At 39.0% G+C, this 16418-nt stretch overlaps 1 protein-coding gene across 1 annotated transcript in view; it reads right to left on the bottom strand.

The window, feature by feature from the left end:
* The window catches only part of THOC1 (THO complex subunit 1), a gene marked incomplete at its 5' end in the record, with an annotated part of 20875 nt that extends 5059 nt beyond the window's left edge, over window positions 1-15816 (bottom strand). The window contains 17 exons of the mRNA XM_029085542.1: window positions 2662-2727; window positions 3676-3771; window positions 4188-4211; window positions 5062-5132; window positions 5748-5798; window positions 5974-6040; window positions 6718-6818; window positions 8125-8256; window positions 9578-9686; window positions 10308-10381; window positions 10878-10960; window positions 11253-11348; window positions 11842-11890; window positions 13610-13728; window positions 14797-14863; window positions 15577-15637; window positions 15743-15816. Of these exons, the coding sequence (XP_028941375.1) occupies window positions 2662-2727; window positions 3676-3771; window positions 4188-4211; window positions 5062-5132; window positions 5748-5798; window positions 5974-6040; window positions 6718-6818; window positions 8125-8256; window positions 9578-9686; window positions 10308-10381; window positions 10878-10960; window positions 11253-11348; window positions 11842-11890; window positions 13610-13728; window positions 14797-14863; window positions 15577-15637; window positions 15743-15816 (1340 nt within the window). The remainder of the gene's footprint in view (window positions 1-2661; window positions 2728-3675; window positions 3772-4187; window positions 4212-5061; window positions 5133-5747; window positions 5799-5973; window positions 6041-6717; window positions 6819-8124; window positions 8257-9577; window positions 9687-10307; window positions 10382-10877; window positions 10961-11252; window positions 11349-11841; window positions 11891-13609; window positions 13729-14796; window positions 14864-15576; window positions 15638-15742) is intronic.
* Between the last annotated feature and the right edge of the window lie 602 nt (window positions 15817-16418).

Below are 16418 nucleotides of genomic sequence, written 5' to 3'. Positions count from 1 at the left end.
CTGAAGGTACTTCAGTTAAAGCAGAGGTCTAAGCCTACAGGCATCGCAAGAAGTTGATTTATTTGAAGTGGACTGAAAAACATCTAAACTGCTGGGCTCAAAGAGATGTGATCAGTGACACGAAGCCCAGCTGGAGGCCTGTCACTAGCATATGCCAGGGCTCAATACAGGGGGCCAGTACTATTTAGCACCTTCATTACTGACCTACTGATGATGGGACAGTGCACCCTCCGCGCTTGCAGACAATGTAAAACTGTGAGGAGTGGCCGATAGACCAGAGGTTTGTGCTGCCATCCAGAGGGACCTTGACAGAACACAAGAACTGGCAGACAGGAACCTCATGAACTTCAGGAAAGGGAAATGCCAAGTCCTGCCCCTGGGGAGGAGCAACCCCAGGCACCACTACAAGCTGGGGGCTGACTCCCTGGAGAGCAGCTTTGCAGTAGAGGTCTTGGTGGACACCACCACAAACATGAGCCAGCAATGCACCCTTCTGGCAAAGGCGGCCAGCAGCATCCTGGGCTGCATTAGGAAGAGGGTTGCCAGCAGGCCAAGGGAGATGATCCTCCCCTTCTACTCAGCACTGGCAAGATACATCTCAAGTACTGGGTCCAGCTCTGGGCTCTCCAGCACAAGAGACATGGGTCCATGCAAAAGACTGTGCATGAACAGGAACATCTGACATCCGAGAAGAGGCCAAGGGAGCTAGGACCGTTCACCCCGGAGAAAAGAGGGCTCAGGGGCAGTAAATACCTGATGGGGGCAGTAAGGAAGGAGTCAGACTCAATGCTACTCACTGAAAGTACAAGAGGTAGCAGGCACATACTGGAACACAGGAAATTCCACTTAAGCATCAGAAAAAACCCACCATTTGTTTGTGAGCGTGATCAAACACTGGAACAGGTTGCCCAGAAGGCTGTGGAACTTCCAGTCTTGGAGAGACATTCAAAACCTGACTGGTGAAGGTCCTAGGCAACTTGTTCTAGTTGACCCTACATTGAGCAAGGGGGTGGACGAGGTAGTCTCTAGAGGTGCCTTCTAACCTCAGCTCTTCTCTGATTTTAGACAGTATTTATGGTTCATAGGGGACATACTAAAAAGGCAACTAATTCTTCTGTTCTTAGATCAGCTAGAGGTTGCTTCTGAAAGGTATTCACACCAGTGCATAAGGAACCATGACCCAAAAAACCCCCCAGAAATAATATTCACAGTTATCAGGACAGCTTGCTGCTTTGCAGATACAAGCAAGAAATACAGACTATTTAGAAGCTGCAGCTTACTGTCAGCCAAGATTATCAGTGGTGCAAAGCAAACTCATAATGATCTATATTTCTCCTACCTAATGTCTGACAGACATCTGCTTCTGCAGAGGAACCTAGTAATCAGCTGGGGCAGAGGCAAGCACACTGGTCTTTGTTTTGGAAAACACGTTTTGCCCAGGAAAGCAGTGCCCTATGCATGTTTAAGTGTCGTATTATCACTGACTACTGGAACCAAAGACAGCACCTTGAAAATCCATCTGATTTGAATCCTGCTTTATTATCCCAACTACAGCTATCTAAAAAGAAGTAAGGAAGTATTACCCCATTTGAACGAAGACATGAGGAACCAAAGCAAAAAGTTACAATCACCTGACCATGTTCAGTCACAAAGTCTACAACAAAACTTGGAACTGAATCTGGATCCCCTGGGATCTTCCCTTTCCTGTTTACCATGCCATGCATTGTCTCAGTTTGTCTCCATTTGTTTTTTGTTTTGTTTTGTTTTTTAATCTAAAGAAGTAGCAGCACAATACAATCATGCACAGGGAATCAATTAAAAGCTTTGGTTCCAAACACAACTCCACCTTTAGCCCTTGGCCTAGTAAAGACAAGTAACCTGTCAGAGGCCTTCCTGTACACGCCAGCCTCACCAGAAAGGAGGGCACTTCCTCTGCGGGGCTCTCAACCTCTGGAAAAGCAATTCCTCCACTCAGGACACCTGCACAGCCAGCACCTCTCCCCAGGCACCCAGCCTTTAAAGCCACTGCTGTCTAAGTTCTCTCGGGGAACTGTTCCATTCCTTTTCCAAATTTTCACACTAGGTATCATGTCTGCACAAGAAGGGATTATGCCATCTTTAGCAAATGGAAAGTTATGTAGCAAAGCACATTTTCAGCATTTCCTACAATTGTGCACGCAGAAGTGGTAACCAATAATAGTACTTTTCTACATCTGCACCCCCAGTAGATCCGGTACGCACTGAAACAATGCCTGCTGGCCAATCTCCTCTTACCTAGTATTGTTCAAAGCACACGCCTGCTTGAAAATCATCGCCAAGCAGCATGCTAACTCCATTAGAGCTAGATTTGGCAATCTTCCTTTATTATATAAGGTAATTAATTATACAATCACATTCCACAAAATGGGAGTTTCCATCTGGTTTTTAGCTAGGACTTTACTAAGCAATTAAAATTACTGACATCATAAACACTAGTGAGGAAAACTGTAAGGAGACAGATTTGTACAATCAGCTTCTCTCAAGACACACAGTGAAATGGCATATGACCCTATCAGATCATGTCATACTCTTCTTATGCCAATTCTGTAATAATTGTAGTTTTGTGAGTAAACAGAGTGCTGAAAGTCAGCGTTAGACAATCATGTACTATTTTTTACCTACCTACTCTCGGATTTACAGGCTTCCATGTTGTCAGGACATAAATTCCAAAGGCGGGTCAGTTCCTCACTGGAAAGAGAAGCATGGACACATATCAAATTCCACATTCATCACCCTATCATTCCACATTCAGCACCCTATCAATCATAACACATTCCATCATTCACCAAAGACAGACACACAAAACAACACTACAGAAATTCTCACCCCAGAGCCTTTATAATAAGCATACCATACAAACTCTGGGATACAGACGCACCAGGAATTACCAGAAGTGACAGAAATCTTATCTGAGGTTACAAATTAGGAAATATATGTATTAAATTTCTGTTATAATCTCTTGCTGATCTGTGGTCAGAACTCTCTCTTCCCAAACTAGAGAACAGTTTTTGGTTGTTTTTTTTTTTTTTTTGATAAATGAAACAATTTATCACTTCCTTTTTCAGAAGGGACATGTTACTAAACACTCAGTGCAAGGCCTTGAAGCTCAGAACAAGGTCAAAATTACCACATTTAGGTTGGGTGAGCTGTTACAATGAAGAGCACCATTTCTCCTAAAGAAGGAAGTGGAAAAACGCAGCACTTAGTATCAGGCAAAATATGGAACTTTTATTGGAGAGGCCATATCAAGAATTCTGTGCCCCAGGGATAAAATACCAGTGTGTGTTATTTTAAAATACACGGCACAGATACGTTTTAAACAAAAACAAAGAGTATGAAAGTATAAAAATTGATCCAACAAGTACAAACCACTGATTTTCAGCCTGTAATTTGCAGACTGTTTAAAAGGGATCTACAAGAGATGACTATAAGGAAAGGAAGCCTACAGCACATTTTAAAGAATGACATATCCCTTGGCTGTTATTTCCTGGCAGTTCCAGAGTGAGGAAGTTTGAAAATTACTGACTAGAAAAAACAGTCCAAAAAAACCGCCCAAAACACACACCCAAAAAACCCCCAAAACCAAATAACCAACCCAAACCCAGAAATCCTGTAATGAAAAAAAATCCAACATACTTCCCCATAAGGATTTTTTTGTTTGGTCCTTTTCCTAAGAAGTCCTCTGGAGCTGGCCGTTTTCTCACAGGCCTCATTGGCTTAGAATCAGGAGGTCTAAAGAAAAGAAGATGCTCTTTAGAATCAGACCAGTAATATTTAGAGAACAAAATCAAACCATTTCATTTCAGCTGGTGCCAAGTTAAATCATAATGAAAGTATTCAGAAGAACTGGGATTCTAGGAGTTGAAGGAGGGAGGGGTGGAAGAGGAGAGAGAAGGTGAAGTAAAGATTAAGAAAAGGATTTGCCAGACACCAAAATTAGTTCACTCACAAATTTAAAGGTCTATCAGAGTCCCAATAGAGAAAAAGAAGCAAATCACATTTATGCCAGCAGCACATACTAAGTATGATCTACCCTGCTGCTGCGATCATCTGCTCTATGATTGCAAGTTCTCTTTCCCCAGGTGCACCTGATTTCATGGGATCAGACAATGGAGATCCCTGACCACTGAGGTTAGGGTAAGACCTACCCAAGCTGAAACTCTGGCTGAGATCTAAAAAAGGAGACAGAACATTTATAAAAATCAAATTTCATAATTTTACTTCCCCCCTCCGCCCCACAATAGTAATTTCTCTCTTCTCACAGCCCCCCTCCCTTTTTTGCAAACAGATGAAGTCATGAAGAGGTGGCTCCTCCATAAAAGGAGATCTGCAAAGAGATAATGATACAGATGCTCCTTACTACGAAGAGGCTACAGTCTGTGTGTAGCATGAAGAAGGATGGAAGAGGAATGTTTAGTCACCACTTCAAGATAGTCAAGTATACATATGGAGTCAAGTTTTGCCACTGGTTAGTAACTAATGACATAGGAAACCTTTCAATGGCCAAAGCGACCTAATCACAATTTCCTTTCAGGTAAGTGATCACCACCAAGTGGCAAACCCAGGACATTAAGCGCGTAAGAGGAGAACTGTGAAAGCAAAACTCCAGGTACGCTGCCCCATCAAAGCCATAATGCCAAAGGCTTAACTGGAGGCAATCCAAAGAGTATACGGGAAAGTCGGGCACTGTCTTCTTCAACCTATGGTCTGCTGAAGGCAGGAGGGGAGTCAACTTACTCCAGTCTCCTCAGTCACTGGATCTTTGGTATTAAGGGAACAAAATACTGCTACGAGACAGTGAGGAATGCTCTCCTGAGACCTTGCACATTCATAACCATCTCTTCACTGACATAATGAAACCTTAAGACTTTTGGCAGAACTAGGAGCCTTCTGCACACAAAGAAGGGCTCAAAGTTGTGTGAATCATTAACATTCATATACACTGTGGGTACATATTCTGAAGTTGAACCAACCACCACTTCAAACAAGCAGCAGCAAGCTTCTACTTCATAATAGAGTTACCTTTCTTTCACAAAGCTTGGGCAGCCCTCGTTTTTCCATGAATTCCAGTTTTCTTCGGTATTTAATATATGCTAGAAAAACATGATATTGCACATTATTGGGGTAATAATCACCTTCATAGCTGACCCCAAAGTTTTTAATTTAGCTGGTACAATTAAACAGAAAACTTTGTTACTCTGTGTATTTCAGCCACTATTTTGAAGGTCATCAGTATAATCTCAGGCAGCTGGTTTAGTTTATTCAAAAACAGTGTATCTCTTCTCTTCAATAATTGTGGGAAAATCTTTATTTCTCCTTCTCTAAACAAGAAAATAGGTGCAGCCAAAGTAAAGGAAAAAAGGAAAGCAAGAATACAACTTATTCTTGCATCTTATTCCTCTGTTTTGGGGCACAGCACTCCTTTCTGCAAAGACTTTTTAATTTTTATTTTAATTTTTTTTTTCCAATAACCAATGTCTCCTGTGTGCACACATATGCACATTTCCATTTCTCCCCAAGGAAGAAAAGCCCATTAATGAAAACATGGGAAAAATATGACTACAAAATGAAGAGATAAGACTTTTTTTACTGAGATGAGATAAAAGTTCTCTCAAACGTCACATCTATGTTCCAAAAGCAGGTTTAAACTGATACTGTTTTTTTATGCTCTATATTGACTTTGTTCAAACAGGCACCAAAGTACTTACCTCTACCATTTTTGAGAATCTTTCCCCATCTGGAGGATTTTCTGAAAGAAGCTATGATTGGGAGGGAGAAAAGAAAAAAGTTAACTTTTTCCATTATATTTGTAGCAGAATATGTAGAAAAAAACACCAAAGAAAGTGGTGGTTACAGAGTTATTTACCACATGAAAATATTTACATGATAAATATTTTTCCATGTAACTTTTATAGAAGTATCTACTGTACCAACCTGGTAAACCGCTTTTGTAGTATCTTCAATCCAAAGAGACTGTTCATCTGTTAGAACATAGTTTGAACTAGAATTGGAAAAAAAACCCCAACAAAACAAAATCATTACATTGGTATAACATTAGAGTAGAGAGTAGGAAAAGATAGGGTTTTGCTCTGTCCCATTAATTTATAAAAGCAATAATCAGCATTGTTTTTTCTCGCTATTTCAACACAGAATTCTGTAGCACACCAGGAAAAAACAAATCAGCAACCAGTGCACAAAGTCAATAGAGATTCAAAATGGTGCCACATACAAGCAGCTTGCATTGGTCTAATAACTTGCTGCTGCCAGAGACTCCTTCCCTCTCACGGCTGGCACTCACCTTAAGCAAGTTTTAACGGCCTCTACTTCTGAGACCAAATTCAACACACCAATTGGCAGAAAACTAACTCTGCAAAGATAAGCAGATTGGTTTTTTGCTGGTTTAGTAAACTGCACACATTTGAGTACGTCTAATGAACACTAGAGCCACTGCAAGGGAAGGCAAAGAATCACATAGAGAGGAGCAGAGAAAGACAAGAACGGGACGTCTGCTCTCCTGCTGTAAAAAAACTTCAGACACATCCTGTATTTACCAAACCAAGGCTCTACAAGTTTCACAAGAACCTTAAAACAAGTAGACAAACAAGTAGACAAAATATTTTTGTTTATCTCCAAATTCTTAGCTCCTCATCCCCAAAACACAAAGTATTTCCACATTACCTTTTAAATTTGACCTGTCCCTTTAGATACTGAAATAGTATGAGGTACTGCAACAGGATGTGACGGCGAAAGTTACTGTCACTCAGCTGTAAGTCCATCAGCTAAACAACAACAAAAAAGAATTACACATTAAAGAGTTAAACATGCATAAGTGGAAAAATCCAACAAATGTTTTCAGATAAACTCCACGCAGACTGTTTTTACAAGATGTCATTACAGAAGCTCTATTCAGTATCATCTATACTTTCAGGACAGCTCTTCATAGGCTACTAAGATGGGTAAACTGTCATCTAGCACAAGTTAAGAAAGAGTATCAAAATTTCTAATTAAATAAGTTTTTTAAAAGCACAATGAACTGTTTGTAAAAGTATCCCTAGATTTTTGTTTAACTAGTTTTGTACTGCTGGATTTAACAACATTCACTTTGAAGTGAACAAGAATTTGGAAAAACAAATATTTGAATATTTCAGGAACTGAATGACAGTTTGCTCCCTTTCCCTATGAACTAGTGGCTACAACAAAGACTCTGCTACCACAGAAGCATTCACTGTCATCAACACTGGCACAGTGTTTCTACCCTATGTGCTGCAGCATGATAGATCACACAAAGGGAACATTTGAAGATTCTTTAAAGAAAAAGGCCTTTGACTATTGGACATTAATTAAGCAACTGGTTCTAGATCTTCTATACTACATTATTTTTAAAATGGCAATACACAGCTCAAAGGCTGATGATGAATTTACCTACTCTTCTATCCCAGAAAGAGAAAACTCAGGCTGCACCGAGACTTGTTTTCTATCATCTACTAATGCATGCATTTAAAAGTTACATATTATTCCAAAATTAAGACATCAATTTTAGGATTAAATTCAACAGAGGATTTTATTTTTGACTTAGTATTAATGGAACTAAAAACTCTCAAGATCTTTTTCAAAGCAATTTTAGACAAGACTATTATGAGGCAGAAAATATAGCTAGCACATCATCAGCCAAGCTTTGAAAACATAATTCTAAAGGCAATAAAAAAGAGCAGTTCTTTAAACATTTACTCTCTTTTAACTTCTCTTTCTAAATGTAAGAATACAAGTCAAATGCAATAAACAAATGTCGGTTTTATCGCAGACTCTTATTCTTAGTCCCTGAATCATCAAGTAACAGTGTCAATCCACAAAAAAGAATCAAATAAAGGGCAGAATAAATCTATCTAAATAAAGTGATCAAACAATGTAATGGGATACCCAGAGAAACTGCAGAGTCTCTATCTGTGGAGACATTCAGAACCCAAGTGGACACTGTACTCATCAGCCTGCTCTAGCTGAGAGCTGTAGGCATGGGGGGGTTCAACCAGACACAGGTTCCTTCCAACCTCAACTAGCCTTGGGATCCTGAGAAAAGAAACCGCATACCTTTTCACTAGTTAGGAACTTTGCAAAATATACATGTTCTCCTCCTGTTTTTAGTTCTTCCAACTTTTTTCGAGAAGCCTGAGTGTCATCCAATTTGTAACTTTTGAAAACAGCCAAAACTTCTTCTGAGTACTATAAAACAGAGTTATTTACCACATTAAAATAATGCAAAAACTTTGTAGTTAGAGAACTACACTAGACAGTGCCAATCAAGTAAAATAATCTGTAAACTTGCTATTAGCCAGTCAAAATAACCCGTTTACCAACAATATGTAGGGCTTCTCTGAACACCACAAATGACACTGAAAGTGTTATTTCTAATTTCAGAACATCTAATAATTTGGAATATTTAAAACACACTAAGAAAAACAGTGTTATGTGTTGTGAACAGTGCACAATTGCTTTGCTGTTTAGCTGTTATGAAGAACAGAAGTCCACATGATGATAGTGCTATATTCAAACTCAATTCAAGTTGTTCACAACACATACAAAGAAAGGTACATAAGTGAGACTTAAATTTGCAGTGCTGCTCTTAAAAACCAATTCAGAGCCTTAAAGCTGCAATGAAGAAAAAAAATCAAAAATTTCATCTGATGGACTTAAGCCTGGCCTTGTTCAGTTTCTCTGAACCACACGCAGGGGTTTGGGTTTTTTTGTTTTGGTTTGTAGCTAGATTTACATTACAATGTCTGAGCAGATATTAGCCTGGCCTTGTTCAGTTTCTCTGAACCACACACAGGGGTTTGGTTTTTCATGGGGTTTTTTGGGGTTTGGTTTTTTTGGGTTTTTGGTTTTTTTTTTTGAAAGCTGAGAATGTAGACCTCATTAGCTAGATTTATATTACAATGTCTGAGCAGATATTGACTCTTATTATCAGAATACAGAGAATGAAGATAACAATACAGGTTTCTTGCTATTACATAAACACTGAGTGGCAAATTGTGAAGAAAGAGCAACTTAGCAACGAATTATCCTCAACATTGATACTAAGCAAAACTGAAACAGCTGGGGAAAGGGACTTTCAATTTGTTGCTTCTATAAAGAAATTTGCTTAATTAGAAACCTGTTATCTTTAGGATCCCACTGTGGTCAATGTCTATTCAAAAGTAAGATCTAGGACTAGGTAGAACTATTTATCTTCTTGGGGAAAAAACACCCGCAACCCACAAGTTCTGCTTTGCTGATAAATCGCAAAAAAGGTACTTCTGACATCGTTGCAACATATGAAGTCTTTATCTTATTGACTTACAGAACAAGTTTGATTAGGGGATTTACTGTGCATCTTGCTATTCTGCTTACTGTCAAAGGCTCACTTCAGAAAACAGTAAAATGCATTTCCTCATGCACTATTATTTTTGAATGGCATTAGCATTTGGACTGTACTACGCTTATGTCACTCTCCTACTCTGATTTTTACTTAGACTGAATAGTTGAAAGCAGGAACTTGGATTACCTTAAGAAAAGTTTTCCATGAGACCTTCTCATAGCACTGCACAGGATTTCTAAAATAATCTTGAAGTGACCAGAATTTTCTATACAGGTTATAATCTATTGGAATGGAACTGGGGAAAAACAAAACAAAGCAATACCGCAACAATACTGAAAGTGATATTTTAAATTCAAGTTAACTCAAGAATGTGCAATCCCAGAAAATAACAATATTTTTTTAAAGTGAAACATGAAATAATGCATCAATAGTGAGCCCTTACAGAGAAATCTGTAACTCAGAATTTGTCCCTAAAAGAGCTTCCCACCCAGTCTGTTACTTTCTCACCATAAAAGCAAAAATAGTAAGAAAAAGAGATGTTAGGAGTTTTTTTACTATCTGAGGAATGAAGAGGAGCGCAGCTTTTTCTCCTTGAAACATATACAGCAGGTACTCAGAACCCCTGAATACATCTAATGAGAACGAGTTTTGTCAAGATAATTAGGAAAATTGTCAAAAAGAGAGAATAGCAGTGGAGGTTCTCAGTCATGGTATGCAACTTTTTCACATAATCTGTAGATTTCTTTCTCTTCCAGGCAACTCCACTTAAACAGATTAAGACTAGGTAGCATCTAATCTTGAGAGGGCAGGAGATAAGTAGAATTCCAAGTACAATATTTAAGGATATTTCCCAAACAGTTCTTTACTTTCACATTATAAAGTCCTGTTTCAAGTTTTAAAACTGCTGTAAGCTCACCAACTTGTTGGTGCTTCATCATCTCCCATTTCGCCTTCTTCTACATCCATTCCTTCTTCTCTCTCCTCAGCGTGCTAATCGGAAAAAATAATTTAAAACTCGTACAAATGCCACTATAATTTGCATAGTTTTCACAGTGTTCTTTGTGTTAAATATTCTATTACACTTTAGATCAGAAAGCTTAAGCTGGTAATTCAAAAGATCTCTAAAGTATTATTGCAGTAAAATGTGTAACAAATTCCTGCTTTAGCACCTTACTCTACTTGGCAACAGTAGTGTGACTTCTCTTGGAAAGAGCTGAAAATAGAGCTCCGTATTAGGGAAAACTTGGTACAGTAAGTAACAGTGCTTATCCCTCACAATCAAATCAACCTTCTCCCCCTCTCAAAGTCTGTACAGTTTAATGTGCCAACTAACAGGCCTATTTCCAGAATCGGCAGCCTGGTCTGGAAGAGGGAAACCAAATTATGAACACGCCATTCCAAATATTAAGCAGAGCAGCGCATTGTTGAGGAAACCATCTTACACATTTACTGCAGAATGAGTGAAAAATGACACAGGAATTTTCACCTTCTGTCCCAGAGTGCTCTCATGTTCGTTGGTATTGAAAACAGTGACATTTTCCAGATTAAACTGACTCTGCAAGTTAAGTCCTGTGAAAAACAAAAGGTCAGTCTTAGAAGCTGTGAAGTTCTTAAGTCTGTTCATTCAGTTAGTGTTTATGGGATGCTGATATTCAATTCTCAAAAACAGCATTTAAAACTTGAGTTTGAAATCACAACAAGTGAAAGTCACTTACAACACGAAGGGTAGAGAAAAGAACCAAGATACAAGTGAAAAGTTATTTTCTCCAACTGGATTTGGTCTGCAACCATCATAAACTTAAAAGATTCAGCACATATGCCTTTGTTGATGTTAAATGTAATGAAATGCAAAAAATCTTACCTGACTTTTCTGAAAGCGGAAATAACCTGGCCAAGAACAGCTGAATTCTTCCACAGAAGACTGTGTTCTGTGACTTAGATAATCTTCTTAAGAGGTCTAAATATTGTAAACGTAAAGAATACTAGTATTTATCTCTCTTCCAATTTCTCACACACTAGAATTCAAAGCTTGCTAATTACATGACCTACATAGCAAATGAAAGGAAGCCACGAGTTGTAAATTTAAATGCCAGTAACTTCTTCAGATCAGACATTTTTTTTCCAAATACATTCTACCAACTCTCCTAACACCTTCAATAGCAATAAAAAACAAATACAGCCTCTGAAATGAACCTTGCCATTGCTGAGGAATAAGTATTTCTCAAATGTTCTTCCATAACAATCTCCACTGATGAAGAAATTTCCCTAAGGTCAGAATGACTTTTACACCAATCAGTAAGACTCAAGAATATCTGCTGAGTGATCTGCCTTTTAACATTGTTACTTACTGAACACAACTGAATGTAAAGCAAATTATTAAATTCACTTTCACTTGCTAAGACAGGGAGCTTTTTAATTCCCCACCACCCCCCTGAGAAACTACAACTCACCATTGCACATTCGTAGCAAGTAATTTTTTCCTGCAGAGTAAAATGTATTCTGAAACAGAGTAAAGGTATTTAGATTATTAAGAGATCACAAAACCTTCTTGTGCAGATTTTAATTCAATCACAAGCCATGAGTAAGTATGAGTCATTCCTACTGTTAACTCTAAATTTGAGTCTTCTCTTAAATAAGAGGCAGGTTTCACAAAAAGGTAACATAAAACAAGCATTCTCAAAAATCCCAAGAAAGCATAAAACAAAATATTTAAATCCAGCCTGTATACAGAAAAAACACGTGACAATGAACTGTAAGAACAGCATCCTGGAACAGACTAATTTTTATACTCATTGCCTTTATTATTCTATGTGTTATTTATACACATAAGCAAAGAGCAATACATAAAAGATTTAGAGCATTCACATCACTAGTAATTTGGCAACAGGAGAAAGAAAATTGATTGATACTTGAATTAACAATAAATCACAGAATCACACAGAATCACAGAATGTCAGGGATTGGAAGGGACCTCAAAAGATCATCTAGTCCAATCCCCCTGCTGGAGCAGGAACCTAAATGAGATCACACAGGAAGGTGTCCAGGAGGGTCTTGAATGTCTCCAGAGAAGGAGACTCCACAACCTCCCTGGGCAGCCTGTTCCAGGGCTCTGTCACCCTCACTGTAAAGAAGTTTATTCTCAAGTTTAAGTGGAACCTCCTGTGTTCCAGCTCACACCCATTGCTCCTTGTCCTACCATTGGGCATCACTGAGAAGAGCCTGGCTCCATCCTCATGACATTCACCCTTTACATATTTATAAACATTAATGAGGTCACCCCTCAGTCTCCTCCAAGCTAAAGAGACCCAGCTCCCTCAGCCTTTCCTCGTAAGGGAGATACTCCACTCCCTTAATCATCTTGGTGGCTCTGTGCTGGACTCTTTCAAGCAGTTTGTGAATATATCAGAGAGGACAATGGGATCTGAAACAGAACAGGCTGAATGAACACCTATGGGAAGTAGTCCTGGTTAGGAAAACACAGAGAAACTGAAATGCATTTCAGGTGTTACCTACAGAGTTGCTGACACTTGTGTTCCTGACACTACTGCCAAAGAGCAAACCAAGGATACAGAGATCCAAGATTTCTTATGATTTTGGAATAAAATGCTGGCAGGTCAGGACTTCTGCCCGAGACCCTCTTTAATTAACAATGCTGCAGCACAAGAAGTTCAGCAGCCTGTTGCAGCAGCTCTTCTCCTGCTACAGCACCATGGCACAGCAAGAGCATAAAACCCTCACACACGCCTCAAAACATCAACTGTTCCTCAAAAGCAGAAACATTTTAGGGCAACACGTTCACCACTGCCATAGTCCTGTAATGGGAAGGTCATTAAGGAAGTGACTAAGAAGACTTCCTTCCCTGCAAACTGGAGATGGAGGAAACTCCTGCAGCTCCAAGGAAGAAGCTGAATAATAAGTCAAGAGAGAAGCTACTCATACAAGTTGTGCTTTGGAAGTCAAATTTCTGGTTTCTAAATGTGACAAACACTGTTTACTGGGGAGAAAGGAGTTAGAAATAAAACATCAATCAAAACTATGATTTCTTTTATTATTAATTTTCTGACCTCTGCTGCTCAGACATTCTTAAACCTCAAAACAAAATGTGTTTCATGCTGCTATTTAACACAGATGTAAAGGCAGTTAAGATCTATTTGTAAAAATGGTTCAGGTAGACAAAAGCTTTAACACAACTGCATCACATTTTGGTAAAATACAGACCGATTTCCATGTAGCAACATTTTTCTCCACAAAAGTGAAAATTTTGTCACACTGATCCAAAGGCAGACAATCCAGAACATCTCCCAGAAGCACAAAAGGGGTTGATGCAGTGCAGATACCTATGAGGAACAGGGAATATTTTATTCAGCAAATTTGAACTGAAATGTAATAAAGATGCATGGCAGTTGAGGGACATTATGTTAAAAAAGAAGAAAGTTCTCCTGTGTTCCAACAAATCCTAACAAATCCCAACAAATCCTTTAGCTTGGGCTAAAGCGTGAGCATCTGTTAAAGCTATTTCTATATGTACACATATGCAGATGAGCTTTACGCTAACGTAAAACAAATAATAATGAATAACTGTGAAACCTCAGTCTGAAATAATGTCGCATCTCTTTGCGGACGGCAAGTGAACTCTTTCAGACTCGAAATCCACAGCTAGTTACACTAGACACACCCATGAAGTTTGAGAGTCTTCCTCAAGTAAAGCACTGCTACAGCAGCGCTCCAAGCCTGTCCACAGTCGCTCGCTCTGTAGTTTGGCAGTGTCTGCATTCCTCAGAATCACACACTTTGTTATCCAGCAGCTCATGAAACACATCTGTAGCTGAGCTCTACTTACTAGAATGAACAAGTATTTGATGTGTAACGTGAACAAATAAACAAAGAGTACAAAAGCCTCTTCAGAAGAGACCAACACACTGATTTCTGACACAAAAGACAGTTACAGAAACAGATTCAGGTATCTAAAAGAGCGCTGTGCACTGACAGACCAGTACTGAGAGACAAGCACAGAATTCAGGAGAAGTTATTTCTGGCTTTGCCAGCAACTGACAGAGAAACCTACAAGTCATTTAACCTCTCTGCCTCAGTGGTCTCATCTCTGAAATTATGATGGGAGACTTCTAAGTATTTTACAAAGACAGAAAATGTCAATTACGTTGCAACCAAAACTACACATCTTCCTCAACTAAAAAAAAAAAAAAATCCAACAGAAATGTCACACATATAACAGAATTTAATTATATTTTACTTCATTCCTCTTGTGAAACAGACTTAACCACTAGTGTAAGGGCCACGTATTATCAAAGCTAACCACTGTAGATGACTCACAAAAAATTCAAGATTTTAAAATTCCCCTAAATGGTGCCTAAAACTGCTGACAGATTTGAAAGAAAGATGCTCACCTTCTGTGACTCCATTAATGGCAAGAGAAATAATTGCCAGGAGATTTTCACATGGAGCTTTGTTTATCTAAACAAACAGAACAGTGTTAAACTTCTCTATTTTGACCTAAATATATCTAACAAAACTAAAACTCTTGTTTCCAAGTAGGCATATTTAAAGCAAATATTGAGATTCCACTTCCCAAAAGTTCAAACAATTGATTAAATCAGACCTGTCAGTTAACTAGATGATGTTTTTATTGAGTGAGCAACATTTCTTGACCACTTCCAGCTATTAAAGACCCTACAATACCTACTGTGTAGAGTAGGTTACCTCTGAAATGTAATATCCCACATTCACTCTTCATTCAAGTAATGCCAACAAAAACATTATCTGATTCCTTTCATCATTCTTTTCAGCTGACAGGCAGTTTTGTTACATGCTAGTAACAGATAACCCACTCCACCTCACTCAAAGTATAATTGTAGAATAATGCATATTTATGAACTATAATTTTAAGACATAGCAGACTTTCATAAGCATTACAAAGAACTGCTAGAAAAGGTTAAGTCAGTGCCTATTGCTATAGTGTGGTATCTGTAAAATACTGCCATTCTTTCCTACCTACCAATCTCCTTCAATCATCTGTATTCAATCTTAATTCAATAACTTCTACATAATTAATGGCTTTAATAAATAGTATTTCCTTATACTAAACTGCTGCTAAATAAATACATTAACTTGCAAGTAGAAATTTGAGCTTTATCAAGAGATAAGCTGTAGCAGTTTAAAGTACTTACTATGTCTTCCTCTACAATAACTCTAAAAGCTTGATCCAAGGTACACTTTTTTTCATTTTCACTGCAAATGCAAACATTTCACATCAGATAATAACAATTATTAGGGATAAGATTACTAAAAATTATCTGAATAGGTGCCTTTTAAAATCAAGCAGGATTTACTTACCTCCCAGGAATCTGGTTAAACGCATTCAACAACGGCTTGATACCTTTGTTATTCAGAGCCTCTCTGGTGGATGTCTAAAAAAATGTAAAGGAAGAAAAGTTACAAAACCAGAAAGGATCTCCTCCTTCCTCCATCTGATAGTGCACAGAAATAGTAAGGAATCAATTTGCCACTACCATGTATCAGCACAAAGACAGAACCTTATAACAAGTAGGGCAAATAACAAGTGCCTGGCAAATCAGACAGGTGAGCTGGGAGAGGATCACATCTCATACCTGGGCTAACAGTGTGGTGAAAATGGTATTGCTAAGTGAAACACAGAGGAACACACTGTTGAGACCAACGCTGCATCTACAGCAGTCTCAAGTCCCTCACACACAACTCCACCTGCCTCACAGCCAGGTTATGGTGGTTTGGGACACGACTCCTGCTAACACAGCTAACAAATGGCTGTATCCTGTAACAAAATCAATCGAATGGAGCAAGTGTTTGTGCCCCGACCACTTCTGTGCGAATCCCACCGCCTTCTCCGACAAGCCTGGCTACCAGCGGCAGGACCCAGAGGCCTGGGCACACACCCGGCCAGCCCCACCGGCTCTGCCAGCGGAGAAGCATCATTCCCCGGAGGCGCCAAAGAGCCGAGCGCAGGAAGCCAGGGGCGTTTGTGCTCCGGGGG

The sequence above is a fragment of the Antrostomus carolinensis genome, unplaced genomic scaffold, assembly GCF_000700745.2.
Source record: "Antrostomus carolinensis isolate BGI_N321 unplaced genomic scaffold, ASM70074v2 scaffold17726, whole genome shotgun sequence".
Taxonomy (NCBI): Eukaryota; Metazoa; Chordata; class Aves; order Caprimulgiformes; family Caprimulgidae; genus Antrostomus; species Antrostomus carolinensis.
The sequence above is the reverse complement of the archived record's forward strand: the minus strand, read 5'-3'. Positions and strand labels throughout refer to the sequence as shown.